The 20983-nt window shown below is 49.4% G+C and overlaps 1 protein-coding gene across 1 annotated transcript in view; it reads left to right on the top strand.

Annotated features, from left to right (window-relative positions):
- The window catches only part of TGM4 (transglutaminase 4), a 32298-nt gene that overhangs the window by 4317 nt on the left and 6998 nt on the right, over window positions 1–20983 (top strand). The window contains 8 exon segments of the mRNA XM_012665359.1: window positions 4355–4407; window positions 4409–4594; window positions 8185–8273; window positions 8275–8296; window positions 9735–9848; window positions 15400–15739; window positions 15742–15808; window positions 17753–17847. Coding sequence (XP_012520813.1) covers window positions 4355–4407; window positions 4409–4594; window positions 8185–8273; window positions 8275–8296; window positions 9735–9848; window positions 15400–15739; window positions 15742–15808; window positions 17753–17847 — 966 coding nt within the window.

Raw genomic sequence — 20983 nt, 5'->3', positions numbered from 1 at the left:
CTGCCATAGCAGTTAGTTGCCTGAGAGTCAAGAAATGGTGAGGCAAATACGGTGGAATGTCATGTGCCCATGAGCAGGAGTGAGTATTTGAAGTAGACGGATCCTAGGCAGTGCCCACAGGGACAGGCTGCCAGGTGTGTCCTGAGGCTCTGGGTTATTGCTCTGAGTGTGAACATACTCAGGGACAATGGCAAGCGCTAGGGGTGGCTTGGTGAGAAGCAACTTCAGGGTTTATTGGAGTCTTATTTTCTCCTATAAAGTTGTTTACATATATAATAAGAGAAGAAAAGATGAGATAAGAGTCAGATTATGTAGCTTTGGCTACAGGAAGGAAAGATCTTGCTCCTATAGTTATGTGGATGCATATTTACTAACACCTCCCTGTCTCCACAGAGAAAAGCGGGGCAAGTATCAGGACAGACGTCTTTATGATTTAGTCCCAGAGCTTGGTACCATGAGCAGCCCCCGTGGGACCTGGGATGGCTGACAGGGCCTCAGTGCCTCTTTCTTCCTCAGAATTGGTGGATGGGTGCAGAGGTTGGTGGTAAATCGGGCTTGAATCCCCCAAAACTATGCTTATTACACTCTCCTTCCAATAGAGACTCCCAGCATCCTTTGGAAGAAGAGGACATAGTCTCTCCTGACCTCTGAAGAGGCACCTGCCGCACAGGCACATGGTGTGGGGCATCTCCCAGCCTCCCACTGGAGTGCCCCATCCTGTTTGCTTATTCATGCATTTTCTTGTGGTGAGCACTGACTGTGTGCCATGCTATGGGCTGGGGACACAAAGTGAGAAGATTCCATTCCTGGCCAAAGTCGCCGTGAGTTTCATTTTGAAACATGTGTTCTGCCTCCCACTCCTCACCCAGTTGTTTCCAGGCCCTTCTTGCCTGCGCTTCTCTCTCCCTCCGCCCCATCTCCATCCTCTGTGGGTTAACATGAAGCTCAGTCCATGCCCACCTTTCTGGGAAGGTGCATTCAGAGCCTCCTGTCTGATGGTGGGGCCTGAGCCCAGTCCCCTCTGTGAGCAGAGAGCAGAGGGTCTTGAGTGGGCTGCCTCTGATCCTAACATCCCAGGCCCTAGTGCAATGTGGTGGCTGCAATTCTGAGGGTTCACAGCCCCAGTGGCCTGTGACCAGACCCTGGTGTCAGCTGTGGCCCAGATGGGAAAGGTGAAAATAGATGACCCTTTAGGACCCAACTGACAGATAAAATGCCACATGCTCAAGGAACTGAGTAAGAGCCAGCTCTGCTGAGGCCTGGCAGTTTTGTTGTGGGAAGAGGGAAGGGAGACTCACTGGTGCCTCTGCTGACACCCCCGGAGGCCCCCTCTCTGGGCTGCACTTTTTCCATCTAAAATGAAGGTGTTGGGATGGACGCCCTCTCTAAAGTATCCCATGGAGCTCACTTCTTATAGAGAATTTGGACTTGCCTGCACCTCATCACAGTACCATTTACTGGGCATGTCCTCTCTGCCAGGCCCACACTTGACCCAGCAGGCTTCCCAACAGCCCTGTGAGGTGGGTGTTCTCATTAGCTCCCATTTTCTAGATGAGGAAACAGAGGCACAGAGAAGTTGAGTAACTTGCCCAAGGTCACACAGCAGGTCTGTAGAGCATTCGGAACTGAGACCCAGATCTGTCAGACCCCAAAGTCTGTTCCTTTAGACACTTTTATATTCACTCTGGTACCCTGGATTCTCTGGCCTGGATGGCCTGGTGAAAGCTCATCTCGTTCAAGCCCCTCATTTGTCAGAGGAGAGGAAGGTGGCCCAGACAGGTGAAGCAACTAAAACCCAGACCCTCTCACCCTCAGGCCAGGACTCTTTCCAGAGGCTTCTTTTCCTTTCTGTTTTAAGTAGTGACTTTAATTCTTAAATAGGTAATTCATGCTAAACTGTGATAATGCAAAGGAAATATAGGGGAAAGCAAGCATCCTCCTCCCACCCCTGAGCCCGGAAAAGCAAGGTCTAGGCCTTCCTGCAGACAGCGCCCCGCTAGGGCTTTTTGTAAATGCTGTGTGCACTTCAGGGCGTGGCTTGTTCTATCTGAAGGTGCGGGGCTAAGATACTCGCCCTCAGAACAGCAGAAAGGTCTGACCTCGTTCTTGGGGCCTCGCTCTCCAGCTCGCCTTAAGCCAGCAAAGGCAATTGCTGGTCCCTGGGTGTTGGGTCTGGAAGGGACATTTGGCATCCTCATTCAGTCCCCTTGGTTTTCAGGTAAGGAGCTAATGAAGGCGACTTTCCCACGGACACACAGCAAGTTACTGTGGCGTTGGGCCTCAGTGTCAGATCTCCTCACTCCTGCTCTGGGGCCTTTGCGGCTCTGCCAGGCTGGCTGAACTAACATCATTTTAAAAATTACCAGTGCCCCTGTGGAGAGCAGAGCATTGATATCTACCAAAATTGCAAAGGCTTTGCTCCTGCACCCAGCATTTCCACTTCAAGGCATTCAGTTCTTCCCATAGGTACACTCACGTAAGGTAAAATGACCTCTGTGCAAACTCATTCTTTGCAGCACTGACGGTAATAGCGACAGATTGGGAGCAACCCAGATGCCTGTGGAGAGGAGGCTAGTTAAGTTATGGACGCTCCGCACAAACAGAATGCTGTGGGGCTGTGAAAGAACGGGCCGCCCCTCCGTGTGCTGATGGAGAAGTCTCCATCGCCAAGATACGTTCTTTCATGCAACGCTCAGGGTGCAGAACACATTGATGTGCTCTCATTTGTGTAAATAAGACAGAAAATAATACATAGACATATTTGCTCCTCGGTACATACTTCTCTGGAAAGATCTAGAAGAAACTGGTAACTAGGATGCATCAAGGTGGCTGGGGGGCACTTTTTAAATTTTGAGCCCAGTGGATAAATTATGTATTCAAAATGTAAAACAAAAATGAAAACCACAAGCAGCTGTTTTTGAACTTGAAGAAAACCAGAAAGTCAGTAAAGATTAGCCTGGCTTTTCTAGACTTGATCTTGATGGTAACCAGAATGCCAAGCCACACATGGTCCCAGCTTTTGGTGGCCCATTGTTGGGGTCACATAAGAGACAAGAAGCTGCTGTTCTCCATTTTCTTTCCTTTTTAAATCAGCTCTTCTTGGCTCCTGATTTCCTAGGTCTGATATGCAAGGTTCCAAGGTTTTATTGTTTCTAATCAAGGTCCCTTTCCCCAGCCCTGCCCTTTGGCAGCCGCAGCAGGGGCACATCTAACCCAGGACCACATAAGAAGGGCTGTCTGCTCCCCTGAGGACCCACTCTGTGGGAGCACGGGGCATCAGAGATAGGTTTTCCCTCTGGATGCTTCGAAAGGTGAGTGGGTGAAGTCGCCATGCAGCGCCATGTCTTGGCCAGGAGGGCACCCGATGCCCCTCCAGCCAGCTGGCCCCAGACCCCTCCCTTCCCTCAGGCAGCGCCATGGCCCTTGCACCCCGACTGTGGCTGTGTGTTCCTCGCACTGTTTGTCTGTCGCATCACTTTAAAAACAACAAAAAACAAACTTGTCACTTAGGCACAATTTTAAATTTACAGGAAGATTGCAAGAATGGTAAGAATTCCTGTCCACCCTTCGTCTAGATTCCCTAAATGGTTACCACATTTACTCTGTCCTTCTCCATCAGTCGGTAGACAGGTAAATGGGTGACGTAGACAGATTTTTTTGAACTCTTGAGAGTAAGTTGCAGACATTACATTATTAAATACTTCAATCAGTATTTCCTAAAAAGGACATTCTCTTACGTAGGAGGATGTGACAGGATGGAGGGGTGGGGTGGAGAAGCCTTGCCAAGGGCCACCTGTGGGCTATGGAAAAGGGTTGGATTTGACTCCAGTGCTCCCTGGAGCTCATGACACAACCTGACACGACCTTTTCAAAAAGGTCCCCCAACAGCTTGCAGGGCTGGCGGTGGCGTCTGCCTCTTCCAGATGACAGAAAGAGAGGTTAGCGGTTGCCCTGGGTCACCCAGTGTGAACACGCATGTCTGTCTGTAGCACGAGCCTGCGAGGGTTAAACAGTGACACAAAGCAGATACAGGGACATGTGTGACAGAGGCAGGAGCTCCTGGAGGTCTGGGTCCCGCAGGGTGACCAGGGAGGAGGTGGAGGGGAGGAGCAGGGGACGCTTGTCTAAACTGAGTGGAAAACCAGAATTGGCACTCGGGCAGAGGGAGGCCATGAGGCCCCTGGAGGGATTGAGGGGCCAGGCCCAGGGGGCCAGGGGACAAGAGAGGAACCTGGAGGGGGAGGGTGGGGGCTCAAGGAGTAGGCAGTAGGTGCCCCTAAAGCAGGGAGCTTCTCTTGGAGGTGGCCCACAGCTGGGGCCGGTGTCAAGACTCTGTTCCCTTTGGTGTTTCCAGGGCCAAATCCTAACATCTCCAGACACACCCTGGTGGTGGTCAACCCGAGGATGGCCGAGCTGCTGCCACGGCTGGCGGGTGACCCTTCACCATGAGTCCGACACAGAGGTGGGGAACCCGCCGGCTGGGGTGCTGGCTGGCTGGCTTCTGGCTGATTCCTCGCCTCATCAGGGGAGTGCCAGCCCCTTCCTTGCCTTCCCATCAGTCACGCTGCTCGAAACCATCACGGTTCACGGCAGAGTACGCAGAGGCCGAGTCTCCAAATGTCACAGCATTTCCCCCTCAGGCCTCCCCAAAGCGCACAATTGCGCTGACTGTGGCAAACCTCCTACGTCTCACCCTTTCCCCTTTCAATTTCAGAAGAAACACTGTTCACTGGAGGAAATGAGCAGAGAGAAGTAAACAAAAAGAACCCATCGTCTGTCCTTCCAGTCTTGTTCTATGTTTAAATACAAAGGTGGAGGCAGCCGGTCTCTCATTTCTTCACTCTGCAAGACATTGTGAATGTCCCTTTTGTGTTCAGTGTTCTCCAACAAAAGAGTTGTTCACAGTGGCTTCTGCGCAAGTGCGTGGGCCCTCGGTGGCTGATTTTCCACCCTTTTGCGGGGCGCTGGGAGTTCGCGGTTGTCCCTCGTCTTCCTAGTATCCTAATGAGCCATCTCTCGGCCAGGTCTTTGGACTAGCTTGTGGACATTTCCTTAGGATAAATCCCAGGAGGCTTAATTGCTAGGTGAGTTCCATGATTTTAAAATAGCGATTACTCAGGGTTTTTGCAGGAGCTGGATCTGGGTGGGAACGAGACGGGCGGGCTGCAGTCTGCTCCAGCGCCCGGGCGCGTCCCCCTCTCCCTCCTCGCCAGCTCCCAGTCCCAGCCTCAGTGCTGCATCCGAGCGCTTCTGAGGGTGTCGTGACAATCTCTCTAGAAGGGCTTTGCTTCATTTCCTCTCATCTTGAAGTCTTGGTTTTTTTACAAAGTCTGGTGGGCAAGTCAGCTCCAGAGGTAGGAATGAGGTAGGGGCCAGAGTTGCATTTCTTTACTCAAAAAATTTTTATTCATGTATAACACGTACAAAGGACACAGATCTTAAGTGTTCACACAATGAATGTTTACATGTGAATACCCCACTGCCCAGGTCACGGTGGGTGACCTTCCCTGCACCCTGGAAGGCTAGTGGCCTGCCTCCTTTGGAATGAGCAGTGACCAGGGGCCTATGACGTGCTAGGGACGCAGCCGGAAAGGCAGGATTGTGGGCTGCCTGCTGGGCGTAGGGCTGTACTCACTGAGTAAGGGGATGGGACGCTGTTTCTGCTGCCCTGCTGGTGCCCAGGGCCACCCCTCATGAAGCATCGATGCCGCTGAGGGGCATAGCCTCCTTCCCTCCGCAGCAAGAGGGGTATGGGGAGCAAGAATAGTGGATTCTGGGGTAGTAGCACCAGCTCCACCTCCTGGGCCCCCTCTCTGAGCCTGTTTTCCCACCAGCAAAATAATTGTAGTTAAGCATTTGTAGATATTAGCTCACTTAATTCTCACAATAATCCCAAATGGGAGAGGGAGACCCTGTTATCATTCCAAATTTATATATTTATTTATTTATTTAAGACAGGGTCTCACTCCATTGCCCAGGCTAGAGTGCAGTGGCATGATCACAGCTTGCAGCAACCTCAAACTCCTGGGCTCAAGTGATCCTCCTACCTCACCCTTCTGAGTAGCTGGGACTACAGGTGCACACCACCACACCTGGCTAATTAAAAAAAAAATTTTTTTTTGTAGAGACAGGTTCTCACTACGTTGCCCAGGCTGGCCACAAACCATTCCATGTTTCTATATAAGGAAACTGAGGCACAGGAGAGATTAAGTAACCAGCCAAGGTCATATAGCTAGTAAGAGGCAGAGCTGGTATTTAAACTGAGAGCCAACTGCTCCTACAAGATATTTCATAATAACAAGCATCTTGTGGTTTGGGGAGAATCCTGGACCAAAGACAGAAGTGTTTTGTGACAGTGATGAGAATTATTATAATTGGTACCATTGGGCTGCAGCAAGGTCTGTCTACCCTAATTATCTCTCCAGCTATTATTTATCCTAAAAGGCTGGGCTTGCCGTGGATCTAGCTAGGGCTGCGTGTATTCCAACAACAGAGAAAGGGGTTGTTATTTTTTTTTTTTTTTTTGAGACAGAGTCTCACTCTGTTGCCCAGGCTAGAGTGCCGTGGCGTCAGCCTAGCTCACAGCAACCTCAAACTCCTGGCCTCAAACAAACCTCCCACCTCAACCTCCCAAAGTCCTAGGATTACAGACATGAGCCACCGTCCATGCCCGGCCTCCTTTATTTTACTTATTTATTTTTTAGAGATAGGTCTCACTCTGTCACCCAGGCTAGAGTGCAGTGACAGCTCACTGCAGCCTTGAACTCCTGAGCTAAAATGATCCTCCTGCCTCAGCCTCTCAAGTAGCTGGGACTACAGGTGTACACCACCACACCCGGCCAATTTTCTTTTCCTTTCTTTTTTCTTTTTCTTTTTTTGTTTGTAGAGATGGGGCCTTGCTGTGTTGCCCAGGCTGGTCTCAAACTCCTGGCCTCAAGCAATCCTCCCACCTTGCCCTCCTGAGTCGCTGGGATTACAGGTATGAGCCACCGTGCATGGCATCTTTTATCTCCTTTAATCTGGAACAGTTTCTCAGCCTTAGTCATTTTGAACGTATTTTTGAGGAATAGAGGCCCCCTCTTTTTAACAGATCGTTCCTCATATTGAGTTTGTCTGATGATCCATCATCTTTAGATTCAGGTTATGCAACTCTGGCTAGAATATTATGTAAACGATGTGGCCTTCTTGGAAAATTGTATCTGGAGTTACACAATATCTACCTGCCTCTCGTCAGGCATGTTAAATGCAATAATTTGGCTAAGGTATTGTCCAATTCTTCTGCTATATAATTACTGTATTTTCCTTGGTAACTAATACATAGTCTATGTGGAGATACTTTAAGATCATGCAAATATCCTGCTCCTCATCAGAATTCCCAACCCTCTAGACTTAGCACCCACTGATGGTTCTTTTTTTTTTTTTTTTTTTTTTTTTTGAGACAGAATCTCACTGTGTTGCCCCGGCTAGAGTGCCGTGGCATCATCCTAGCTCACAGCAACCTCAAACTCCTGGGCTCAAGCGATCCTCCTGCCTCAGCCTCCCGAGTAGCTGGGACTACAGGCATGGGCCACCATGCCCGGCTAATTTTTTCTATATATTTTTAGTTGTCCAACTAATTTCTTTCTAATTTTAGTAGAGACGGGGTCTCTCTCTTGCTCAGGCTGGTCTTGAACTCCTGAACTCAAACAATCCGCCCACCTCGGCCTCCCAGAGAGCTAGGATTACAGGCGTGAGCCACCACGCCCGGCCCCACTGATGGTTCTTGCCCAAACCATTCTTCACTGTGATGGCTGCACAGTGACTTCTGGCTCCAGCTCTCCATCACCTCTGCCTGCTACGAGGGGAGCCCTCCCTTCATATCCATCCATCCATCCATCATCTATATGGACTCATGGGCCCTCTCTCTTTTTTCCAGTGGTTTACAGTTCATACTGTTAATTACATCCATGCTCAGATTGTCCCAGGTTTCCCCAGTGGAAGTCCCTTGCAGTTGGCTCAAAAAGTTCTTCTGGACGCCTGCCTTGACCCTCCTTCCCACCCACCTCCCTCTCCCCAGCACTTGCTGTTCCAAACCCCTCACCTTGTAGACCCCCGGCCTGGGCAGTCCCCCGTGGCAAGTCTGCCTCTGTCCCGGGGTGGAGGATGCCTCTGTGTATGTTATGTGTGTGTGGTCTTGCTTTGGAGGACAGGGTTTGCATACCTGCTGAGGAGGAGCGAGCAGAGAACGTCCTCAATGACACGGGCTACCATTACGTGGGTTTGGCCAAACATATCAAAGACCTGGAACTTTGGTCAGGTAATAGATCTGTCATTCTGTGGCCCCACATGCTAGATCACCATTTTAGTTATGTCATAGCCAGTAAAGGTTGTGGAAAACATTTTGTGAGCTTCAGGGCAAAGCCCAGCCTCCCATGTGTCAAACTTGTGCAGACAGGTGGTGACGTCTGAGCTGGAAGCCCCTCCTCCTCTGTCCTTCCCCAGCTCCCAGCTTCCAGAGTATTCATCAAGGAACCAACCACTTGACAATTACTTACAAGGAAGCCCTGTTACAATTAGAATGTTGATGTTGACAAAGAGCTTCTAAAACTTGAGGGAGACTTTTCTGGGGAAGACTTTGGTGTGGAGGCCTGTGCTAAGTGGAAGGATGGATGTCTCCGTGCAGCCACGCCACGAGGCAGAGCAGCAATGTGGACAGAAGCTCAGGATGGCTCTAAAGCCCAGGTGGGGAGGACCCATGGCACCAGAAACTTCAAACCCTCCCTTGCACCAGATGTTGCAACAAAAGGCTTCTGGAAAATGCCAAGCCCTACACAACTGCCTGAGGTTCCCCCTCCTCTCCCTTGGCCTGGACACCCAGGACAGGACGGAAGCAGGGACAACAGAGGACGGACTTCCCAAAAGTGAGGCCCACTGGTGCACGATGCACAAACGGCCAATATGCAGACCACAGGAGGGGACGGGGAAGAGGGAATCCCTGGGTCCTAGGTAGCTGCCCCTCTTCGAAAAGCAAGGGGAGACTTTAAGAACCCCAAAGAATTATAACCACACAGCCCTTCAGACTCTTTCTGGAACATGAACATTATTGTCTATTCCTTTTATTTTGATATTTTTCTCCTTAGATTATAAAGCAATACATGTACTTCGACTCTGTAAATATACTCAAACCATGAATCGTCCAGTTTAAATGGTAGATTTTATGAGATATAAACTATGTCTCGATAAAGTGGTTTAAAAGAAATAGGATTTCAAAAGTAACACACACTTATCACAAAAGACATAGAAGACTTCTGAAATGCAGAGACGTGGAAAAAAAATCATTCATAACCTCCTCCCCCAGTGACAGTGACTAAGCCTGTTCGTGTATTTCATTCTTTTTTCTATTACTGATGCTCACATAGTTGAGGTGATGCTCTGTGTGCACAACTTTGTAGCCTGTTTCTTTTATTTAACTTGATTACCAAGGAATTTTCCCCATGATATTAAAAACTCTTCTTGCACTTCTTTTTAATGCCTGTCCCCTCAGCTCTATGGATTTACTTAACTATTGCCCGGTGGCTGGATAATGAAGCAGTTTCTAATTTTTGATGCTGTGGTGGACTGTTTTTGTGGGGGTGGAGGCAGGGGAGGCGGTGTACTCCAAGGGTGGCTGCGATGTGCAAATTAGATGGTGTGTGTTAGTTTCTGACATAGGGCAAACTCTTGTCGACTACCTCTTTCTTCATTTCCCAAAATAGTTTGAGGAAAAACGTCCTGAAGCCTGCATTTCTCTGCTGAATGAGAGCTCCCTGGACCCCACAGAGAGGAGGGACCCGGTGCTGGTGCGCAGAGCCACCTCTTCGCTGGCAGGTGTGGGAGCCTGGGCTCAGCATACAAGATTCTAATAACACACCAGTCTAGAGAGTAACTTTGCCCCAGTTTGATGCTGTCTTGTGCTGTGTGCCAAGTGTGCTCAGCAGTTTTTAGGTTTTTTGCTCAGCTGGATCGTGAGCGCTTTGAAGCACACCACCGGTGCTATGGCCAATCCGCCACTCAAAACCATCAAGAAACATACATTTGCCGAAGTCTGTTCTGAGCACAGGTTTTCAAGTTAGACCTGAGTTCAGAGCCCCAGCCCTGCCACTTACAGAAAATGGCTTTACCTCTCCAAGCCTCAGTTTCCCCATCTGCAAAATGGTGTTAATACATAAGGTCCTCTTCTACCTGCAAGCAGGGCTCCAGTTAAGGTGAGCAAATCATTTCGGTTCACCTGGGACTTTCCTGGTTTTCGCACTGAGAATACCGTATCCCAGGAAACCCTTCAGTCCTGCCCACTTCAAGTCAGTTTGCCCAGAGCAGCAGTTCTCCAACATTTTGGTCTCAGGACCCCTTTATATTCTTGAAAATTATCTAGGACTCCGAATAGCCTGTGTTTATATGGTTTATATCTATAAATATTTATTGTATTAGAAATTAAAATGGAAAAGTTTAAACATTTATTTATTCTAGAAGAATGATAAATCCATTATATGTTAACATAAATAATGTATTTTTGTAAAAAAAAAAAACAAACCCAAACCTAGGTTTTTGAAGCATATGTAGTGAGAAGAATAGCATTGTTTTACATTTTTGCAAGTCTCTTTCATGTCCAGCTTATTAGAAGTCAGCTGGAGTTTCATATCTGCTTCTGCATTCGATTCGTTGTTTTACTTAAAATATATGAGGAAAACCTGGCCTCACACAGATACGTAGATGAAAAAGGCAGGAATATTTCCACAGCCTTTTCAGATAGTGGAAGATATTCTTCTTTGATATTATGCCCACGCTCAACAAGTGGCAGTTTCGTAAAGTTGGTTGCAACGTGTCAGTTTGTCATCCTCTGTACACTTACCAGAGAATGACAGTGAAAAAGGCAAGTATTGCCTTGGGATTATTGTGCAAATAGTTTCAATCACAGACACCTCTGAGACCCACGCTCCAAAGGCCCACTGAGACTTTAGCCACGTGGCTGTTCTTGCCACCTGTGGACGGCTGTGTTTATCCCCAGGCGAGTCTATGAGCTGAAAGGTCTTAAGTCAGGGGCTTTTGAAATGCTCTCCTTGCAGGGTAGCTGTGAACGTGTGCCTGGCACCATGGGGCACCTCCTAAATGTTGGGGCTCCAGTTCCCTGCATGGCCTGCATTCCATATTGGGGGCTGGCCTTCTGGGGCCCAGGAGTGGAACCCACCACGCCTGCTCTTCCCCTGCACCTCCATGCTGGCATGTTTGTTCTTCAGCCCAGGGGTCAGTGGGGTGGCCAGGCTGGACCCTGAGAGAGAACTGTTAGGTCTGGAGATGAGAGAGAGAGACACACGAAGCCTCATGTGTAGCAAAGTGCTGTTTATTTTGAACATCGGGGCGCAGATGGATGGAGGCCAAAGAGCATCCACGAGAAAAAAGGGGAGAGCCTTGGGTTTTATAGAGGGTTTCTCTGGGGGGAGTGAGTAAGTGGGCCAGAACAGCCGCTTGCAATAAATTCTTTTTCAAACAACCAGCTCCTGGGATCCCTGCCCCAGTCACATCCATCCTTCAGCTCTGGTGTTGTCCTTATCAGGAGAGATGGGGAGGGCTAAACTTCATCTCTATCAGGGAGGGCGGGGGAAGGAATGCTGGCTGCAGCTGTCTGTTAGATTTACAATGTCCGGGGACTCTCCAGACTCCTGCAGCTACTGTTTTACAAGCCTATGTTTTCCATTAACCACATTCTGTCCTATACATACTTTTTGGGTTCCCACCTGGAACAAACCTAGCAAGAATGAGAAAGGGAGATGGAGTCATTAGTAGACGGAGAGGCCCTAGCTCCCGGTGGTGCAGGTGGACTTGCACACACCTGGCCGCTTCTCTCCTTTCAAGCTCGAGACTCTGGGACAAGCCTCTCTAGGCTTCTGTTATCCCATCTTTGGGGTTATTATGAGGACTCAGTAACACATAACAAGTGCCCAGCCCAAAGCCTGACACACTGTGGGCCTATTAGTAGCCTACTCCCTGGTGATTCCCACGTGTGTTGGAGTTTGGGAAGCAGTGGGCGAAGTCGATGCCTGTTTCAGAGACCAGGAGACTAGCCCGGGGAGAAAGGGCAGTTGGCCAAGGTGATCGAGCCAGCTGTGCTGCCTCCAGTGTGGTGCTCCCTCCTAACACCTTCCAAGCCACCTCTTCAAGCTGTGAGCCAAGTGCAAGCACCTCAGAACTCCAAGATGTTGCAGGAGTCACTTCCAAAATTAGGTTACCAAATATTGGGTTCCGTGTTTGGAAATCTCAGAACCCCAGCCAACCTTGGATGCCCTCAGCTGCAGGCCTGACAGTGTTCCCCTCCCAGGACCCTGTGAATGTTGCTCCTTCACCCCTACAAATATGTGGCCATTGATGTGCCTACTTGATTTACATTTGAGACAAGGCCTCACTCTGTCACTCTTACTAGAGTGCCGTGGCGTCATCATAGCTCACCGCAACCTCAAACTCCTGGGCTCAAGCGATCCTCCTGCCTCAGCCTCCCAAGTAGCTGGGACCACGCCCAGCTAATTTTTTCTATTTTTTTTTGGGGTTGGGGTCTTGCTCAGGCTGGTCTCAAACTCCTGGCCTCAAGCAATCTTCCCACCTGGGCCTACCAAAGTGCTAGGATTACAGGTGTGGACCACAGAGCCTGGCCCCACCATAAATTTCTGACCCGCAGCCAAAGCCTCTGGCAGGCTGGCCTAACAACAGCTCCCATACCAGTGCGGACAGAAAAAAAAAAATCCAAAAATAATTTAAAGAGGTTTATTCTGAGCCAAGTTTGAGGACCATGGCCAAGAGCAACACCCAAGAAGCCTTGAGCAAGTGGACTCACTGTGGTTGGGTTACAGTTTGGTTTTATACACTTCAGGGAGACAGGAATTACACGTAGTCATGAATCAATCCATGGAAGACATACATTGGTTTGGCCCGAAAAGGCAGGACATCTTGAAGCTGGGGCTTACAGGTTATAGGTGGGTTTAGAGATTCTTTAGTTCACAATTGGCTGGAAGAGTTAAGCTTTGTCTAAAAGACCAGGCGTCAGTGGAAAGGAAATGCTTGAGTTTAAGATAAGGGTCTGAGCACTCTGGGAGGTCCAGACCTGAGGACTGGCTTGAGCTTAAGATAAAGATCTTCTAGGATGCTTGAGTTAAGGTAAGAGGGTCCTCTATCTCTCATGTGACCTGTGCCAGAGGCAGGTTGGGAAGCAAGCCACATTATATCTAACAAAACCTGTTTAGTGAGATTTATCTTCCGCAGGCGTGACTTACCAGGCCCCTTAAAAAGGAATTTGGGCAAAAGAAAAAGATCCAAGTTTAGTCCTCACCAGGCAAGTACCCACGCGCATTCATTTTATATTGCTGTGTAACAAGTTACCATCGTCTCACCTGTTGTGGGTCAGGAACCCAGGTGTGGCTTAGCTGGGTGCTGAGAGTCTCTCACAGACTGCAGGCACCTGAAGGCCCGACTGGCAAGGAGCCCCCTCTGGGCTCACTCACCCGGCCAGGGGCAGCCTCAGGTCCTCGCCACACAGACCCTACCGTGGGGCAGCTGCCAGCATGGCAGCGGCTTCCTTCGGAGCAAGCCAGTGAGAGAGGGAGCCCCCAAGCTGGAAGCCACAGCCTCTGTAACCTCATCTCAGAAGTGACAGCCCCTCACTCTCCCGTGTCCTGTTGGTTTGAAGTCAGTCACTACGTCTAGGAGACGGGATTACTGGGGCCGTCTTGGAGGCTACCTGCCACGCCTGGGATCAGGACTGTGCTTTGTTCCACAGGAAATGGAACATAGTGCATTAGGAGTTTTGAAAGTCTGAGCGAGTGTCCTTTGGGCTCAGCGTGGCTCCCCATTCCTCGTCCACCTCTCCTCCCGGCCAGCCGCTCTACAGCCAGCGCGGGGCCTGCAGGCACTGACAGGCTGTGGCCACTATGGGGCAGGAGGGAGCTGCAGCCCCAAGCAGGGAGGTGACTGGGTGACAGGACAGGGTGTGTGCAGCACTGCTTCCACCAGGACACTTTGCTAGTCTCCCTTTTGTCTGTTTTCATTCCTTCTGATCACTCTTGGGTGTGGGGGTGGCCTGTTGTCCAGCCATGCTACCTTGTAACAGAGGGAGTGGCCTGAAAAAAAAAGGCGAAAATATTGTCTGTCTCTTTAAAACATGCTCCACTCCTTTTTGAGAACTGAAGCCTGCACCCTGCCTCAGGCCAGGGGTTGGGAGGGGCAGGGTAAGTCTTTTGTTTATTTGTGCAACAGGAGATGGCCCAGCCCCACTGGGTAAAGGGAGGTCCTGGGCGGAGGTCACGAGATTGTCTTCAACAGAGATGGATGACCAGAATCATCAACTGTAGCTGAACAGTAATTGCCTGAAGCTGAGACCCCTTCCTTTAAAAGCTCTGTCTTTCTGCTAACGTTCGGGAAATTTGGATTCTGAGAGGAGAAGGTCTGCCATTTTTCCACCTTTGCCGGCAAAGTAATAAAATGTCTCTTTCCTTCCTCCTCAAATCGCTTGTCCTCGTTCTGATTTGGCCTCATGGACAAGTGGCCGAGCTTTTGGTAACAACCCCAGAGGTCAGAAGAGGCCACACCAGTTTTTGAGGCTCCTTGTAAACTAAAACCAAACAAACCCCAAAACAGGACTCGGGAATTGTGGCATAATGTAAGAGTTTCGACTTAACAAACTGACATCTTGAACACCCTGGGAAACTGAGGCCGTGTAATTGTGCTCTTCACAAGGCATGATGGGGTTTGCAAAGAATGTTAATATGCAGGCCAGGAGGGGGTGAGAGGGTGGGGAGGTCAAACCCAGACCACCAGATCAAAGATTTGTGACTATGTCACCTTCTTTGGTGTTTTCAGAGGGTTCCTCTGGGCCTCCCTGTACAGCCTTTTTTAGAGATTTCATTGACAGTCTAAATTTGGGCCATTTGTTAATTTTTAATTATTTATCTTGTGCTTACTATGTGCTAAGGTACTGTTGTAAGTGCTTTAACAGATGTACTCATGTGGCTTTGCCTTCTCTCTGGTTTTTATATTAATAAAATGCAAAGGATTGTCCACCCAGGGCTCCTCAGAGGTTGGGAGAGATGCGAGCCACTGACAATTAATTTAGAAATGTAAGATGCCCAGACAGGCATAGCTTAACCCAGGTCATCCTCAAATCCACTCTAAAGGTAGGTGCTATAATGATCACCAGTTTACAAAGGAGGAAACAGGCACAGGCAGGAAGCATCTACCCCAGGTGACACAGTTGGTGTGCTCCTTGGCCCTTCTGGGTGCCCTGCCTGCCCTGGACAAACTCTGTCCTCCAAATGTCCTGAGACACTCTGGGGTGTCCGCATTGGGAGCTGGGTGGCCAGGCTGAGGGGTGGACGCTGACCTCACACATGTGTGTGTCAGGTGAAGGTTCAGAATGGCAAAGGCATGCTTGTTGGGAATTGGTCTGGGGACTGCAGGGGTGGCACAACCCCGTGGACAGACAGAGCTCCCTTCCTGCAGCAGAGCGACATCACAAGGCAGCCCGTGTCCTTCGGCCAGTGCTGGGTGTTCTCCGGGATCCTGACCGCAGGCAGGCAGGAGGCCCAGGGGCCGAGGGGAAAGGTACCAGGGGAGGGGCTCCCAGCCCCCACAGTTGCCAATCACCCCCACCCAGGGGCATTTCAGTGCTGGGTGCTGGGAGTGTTGGGCATCCCAGTGTGCAACGTGACAATCTTCGAGTCAGCCCACGACATGGCAAAGAACTCATGGTGGACATCTATGTGAATGAGATGGGCAAAGCAATGACCATTGTGACCTCCAACTCTGCTTGGTAGGGTCCCTCCTGTAACAGAGGGAATGGCCTGAACAGGGCAAAATGTATCACAAGCTGTCTCTTTAAAACTTCCCGCACTCTTTTTGAGAATTAAAACCTGCATCCCCATCTCAGGCCAGTGGTGGGAAGGGACAGGGGAGTGTCCTTTGTTCTTTGTGCTATAGGAGATGGCTCAACAGAACCTTCAGGGCAGGTGGAGTTACCAGCAGAAGTCAGGAGTTTATTTTTACAGGAGATGGGACAGATCAGACTCATCAACTGTAGTTAAACAACAATACCCTGAAGCTGAAAACCCTTCCTTTAAAAGCTCTGTATTCTGCTTATGGTTACGAAAGTTGGTATTTTAAGACAGGAGTCTGTCATTTCCCTGATCCGTCAGCAAATTAATAAATGTCCCTTTCCTTCTCCTCAAACCACTTGTCCTCATTCTTCTGATGCAGCCTTGGGGACAAGTGCCGAACTTTCGGTAACACTCCTTCTCACCTTGGCCTGCCTCCTTCTCCCAGGGGTTTTCTAGCCCCAGCCCAGTCTCCAGACCCTCTCAACCCACAGACTCCACTGTACCATGGGCCCTTCAGCCCCTTCAGAGACTGATTCAAGTTGTAGGCAGGTGCTCACTCCTCCTGAAATTCAGTATTTTTTAACATTTAGCATTGGACAATCTGCACCTGGGTCACCTGGGGGTGCTTGTTAAAAATGCAGAGTCCTGTGCTGGAGGCTTTGCCTCTAGAGGTGAAGGCCAGGAATCTGCATTCAACGTTGCTAGCACCCGGCCTGGAGATCTGGCATAAAGCACTGCTTGAAACCTTTGATGTAACTGGTACCCACCGGCCAGCATTAAGCTCTGTTTTCTTAGTTCTCTGATCCTGAGCACATGGACCCCTTGCAAGCTAAAAGTGACCTCAGAGGAGAAAAGGAATAGGCAAGTTGCACAGGGAATGGAGGAGGAGGTGCAGTCGGGGCATGACTATGAAAACCTGAGGCTTTCCAGCAGAAGCTGGGGCCAGACAGCAATGCCGGTTCTCACAGCCTTTATTCAAAAGTTGCTCAGAAGTTCTAGTTCATGTACCAAGGCAAGAAAAAACAAAAGACTTGACACTATTGGAAAGGAGGCACTAAAACCATACCATTGCAGATGATATACAGTTACACAGTTGACCCTTGAACAACATGGGTTTGAACTGTGAGGGTCCACTTATACATAGACTTTTTTCAACCAAACTCAGATGGAAAATACTATTTGCGGGGTGTGAAACCCATATATATGGAGAGCCGACTTTTCATGTAGGTGGGTTCCGCAGGGCTGACTGCGGGACTTGAGTATGCACAAATGTGGGTGTATTCGGGGGTCCTGGAACCTATCCCCCATGGATACTGAGGGATGACTGTAATTGTCCATCTAGGAAACTAAGAGAACCAACTTAAAAATAGCAAGAGTTAATATGAATTCAAATACTGGCAAGTTTCAAAATTACTGATCAACAAGATCAGAATCCCTGCAAGGGGCAGTCTACAAACTAGCAAAGGATTGCAACTGTTATTTTATCCATTCATCCAACAAAAGTTTATTAGGTGTCTACTATGCCTCAAACATGGAAGATGTCAAGATACAGATTTGGTCCTGCTTGGGGAGTTCATTGAATTTAGGGTGAGAACTCCTGGGCCCTTTGGGAGCCAGGGGCATGATCGGGGTCTCATGAGGTTTCCCCACCCTGCCCACTTGCACCCAGCTCTGTGCCCTGTGAGGCTTTCGGGGATGGATGGGACTCAGTGATGGCCCCTCCCTTGCCAGTGTTGGCAAAGGTTCCCCAACCCCTGAGAACAACCTCATTGTGTCCCTGGTAATGAAGATGTCCCTGGCAGTTTGGGCATATCTGTCTCTAATATGCTTGGGTGGGCTGGGGTGCGGCCGTTCCTGACCTGCTGCAGGAATGCTCACAGGTGGAAGGACACCTGGATGAAGTCACTGGCACTGCCCAAGGGCTAGGGTGGCTGGCAGGCAGTGGATGGCACGCCGCAGGAGTGCAGCCAGGGTGAGGGGGGTGGCGGGAGGGCATTCTGCATCTGTGTTGCTCTCCAGACCTGGCCCCGGGTTCTATGGGTCTTGGGTATGCAGCCAAGCAGGTGGGGAAAGTTTTAGTAAAAATTTCCCAAAACAAAAACATACCCAATCACTCCTGCCATTCCCACTGAGCAGGGGCTTCAGTTTGCCAGGTATTTTTATAAAGCTAAAGCTACTAATAATTCTGATGACAGGAATGATACATGTGTCACGTGTGAGACCTACTTGACCCATTTAACTCACAACTAAGCTTTTGAAATAGGTTCTGTTATTATCCCCATTTTACAAATGAGGAAAATAAGGCTCAGAGAGGTGAAGTGAGTTGCCTGAGGTCACACAGCTCCAAGTGGCTGGACTAGGATCACGGCCTAAGCTGGATATAGTGGGCATGATTATCTTACTTGGCTATGGGTTACCAGTTCCTGGGTACGACAGGAGACTTTTTGTAGCTGGAAGGGTCTTGGGGGTTGGGGAAACAAAGGCATGGGGTTGGTCTGAAGTTGCTTGGAAAATCTATGGAATGAAGTTATGTTTATTTTAAATGTGAGTCCCAGTAGGAAAGACAAAAGTCTGCCCAATAAGGGAAAAGTAGATTAGATCAATAGTTTTATTTATTTATTATGTTTTTTTTTATTTCAGAATATTATGGGAGTACAAATGTTTTGCTTACATAAATTGCCTTTGCACCGCCAGTCACAGCTACAAGCATGCCCATCCCCCAGACAGCGCGCACTGCACCGGTTAGGTGTGAATTTGCCTATCCCCTCCTCCCTCCTCCCACCTGCCCTCGATGAATGTTACTTTTGTATTTGCGTTTGTGTTGATCGATTAGTACCAATTTAATGGTGCTTACATGTGGTGTTTGTTTTTCCATTCTTGTGATACTTCACTTAGAAGAATTGGGCTCCAGCTCCACCCAGGAGAGATCGATAGTTTTCAAATTTAGCAGTTAAACCCTTCAGAAGGAAACTTTATGTGACACCTCGTTATGTAAAAGCAGAACTGCTCTAGCTGAAGTGTGACTGGGGACGAGCCTGCCCCTAAATCCCTGACACCCCTGCCCCATCCTGCAGCTCCTCAGGGACCTCAGCTTTCATGGGACACTGGGCAGATCCCTGAAGTAGATGCCTCTATAGGTCTTTCTAGCAATAAGTCTCAGTCTGCTGTGCCTCATCCCAGGAATAGCAAATTCACCTGCCCGTAGGGCCAGTGAGTCAATGGGGGTGTGCAACCTGGAAAGTGGGAACCCAGAGACACGACATGCAGGTCTCCAGAGGCATTCAAAAGAAAATTTTAAAATTCTCTGCTGTCCCCAAACCCCTCAGTGTGGGACCCTTGATTTCTCTAGCTGCAGTATGAACCCACCTGGCCTGAAGGCAAAAAGTACTGTTAAAAGTAAAACCGGCCTCCACGTTTCTCCAGACCAGGCACTGCCCTTATAATGGGGGTGAGGGTGGCGGGAGATGGCCCTCCGATGGTGGGAGGGGCTGGTGACCCGCCCATGCCCCCTTGCATTCTGCTGAGAGATTCTCAGCAGGGCATGAGGGCTCTTTTTGTCCAGGGAGTTCCAGTAGCATCTGCTGAGGTGGGGACAGTAGCTATGGCAACCAGGCAGTGAGCAGCCCGTGCCACCATCTGCCTGAGAGACAGAGGAAACGCTGTTCCTTGGCCAGAAAGGGGACTTAGAAGCCTACCTAATCCACTCACTCTATAAACAAGGACTGAGGGGGAGAGTGGGGCTGCCCATGGCTAGTCCACGAGTTAGGGGCAGAGCCAGCCTTAGGTTGGTGTTAAGGCCTAGGGACCATAGGCAGCAAATAACCAGCCATTAGCTTCTGTATTATGTTTGCTTGCTTGCTTAAGAGAGTGGGAAGTTTTCAGCTGACCCTTATCTGACCCCAAACCTGCCATCTCGCCTTCGTTAGTGCACCTAAGAATGTAAGGAAGAAAACCGTGCCTTTCACACGGCTGTCCACAAGATAAAATAGTTACCTGGGCCAGAGGGTCGGAACGCCCCGGAGCACTGAGCGGCCCAGCAGCGCCTCCTGTGTGGAAGGTGGTATGGCTTGGATAATGAGATGTCAAATGTATTTTAGCTAAGATTAATGTTGTTATGTTTGCTTCAAAGTAAAGTTGCAGCTGTGACTTGTAACTCCTACGGAACTCATCTAAGAGAAATGGAGAATTCCCAAAACCTCCCAGACCATGTTGGCCCAAGATAAGATTGCACCATGGTTAGGACTAACGCTTTTTTGCTTCTGTAACTGCTTGTGCAAGCAATTAGATGATTTATCAGTGTGTGGTTTTGCCTTTAAAAGAGCTGGCCCAGCCCTAGCTCTCTGGGAGGCCGAGGCGGGCGGATTGTTTGAGCTCAGGAGTTCGAAACCAGCCTGAGCAAGAGCGACACCTCGTCTCTACTAAAAATAGAAAGAAATTAATTGGCCAACTAAAAATATATAGAAAAAATCAGCCGGGCATGGTGGCGCATGCCCGTAGTCCCAGCTACTCGGGAGGCTGAGGCAGGAGGATTGCTTGAGCCCAGGGGTTTGAGGTTGCTGTGAGCTAGGCTGACGCCACGGCACTCACTCTAGCCCCTGCAAAAGAGTGAGACTCTGTCTCAAAAAAAAAAAAAAAAAAAAGTAAAAGAGCTGGCCCCTCCTGGCTCAGAGCTGCTTTCTGCGCTGCTACCTCTAAGCGGTGCAGGGGTAGTCGCTGGCCAGCTAATAAAGACTCATAATTTGGCTCAGTTTCGGTCTTAAGTGGTCTCTTCTTGCTCTCCGGACCATAACAGTTGGGAGTCGAGCTCTCCTGGGTGCTCATCTTCCATTGTACTGAATTCACAGGTCTGGCTGCTTGAAGAGGAGGGAGATGAGCCTGTGTGTTGAGGATTCAATAAGGTAATGGACACTGAAAGCCTGATGCCCGTAAAAACCAAAACCATACTGAGGATTGGCTGACCACTTCTCACTAAGTTGTCAAGGACTGATAAAGACCTCTCTATCCACATGCTAGGGATTTAAGAGAGAGTGCTCAGGACAGGCATGTTTCCACGGGCCCAGATCCACAGCAACAGCCGAGTGCTTTGCCTGCATTATGTCATTGAATCCTCA

The sequence above is a fragment of the Propithecus coquereli genome, unplaced genomic scaffold, assembly GCF_000956105.1.
Source record: "Propithecus coquereli isolate 6110/MARCELLA unplaced genomic scaffold, Pcoq_1.0 Scaffold1, whole genome shotgun sequence".
Lineage (NCBI taxonomy): Eukaryota > Metazoa > Chordata > Mammalia > Primates > Indriidae > Propithecus > Propithecus coquereli.
This window is presented reverse-complemented; position numbering and strand designations above follow the sequence as displayed.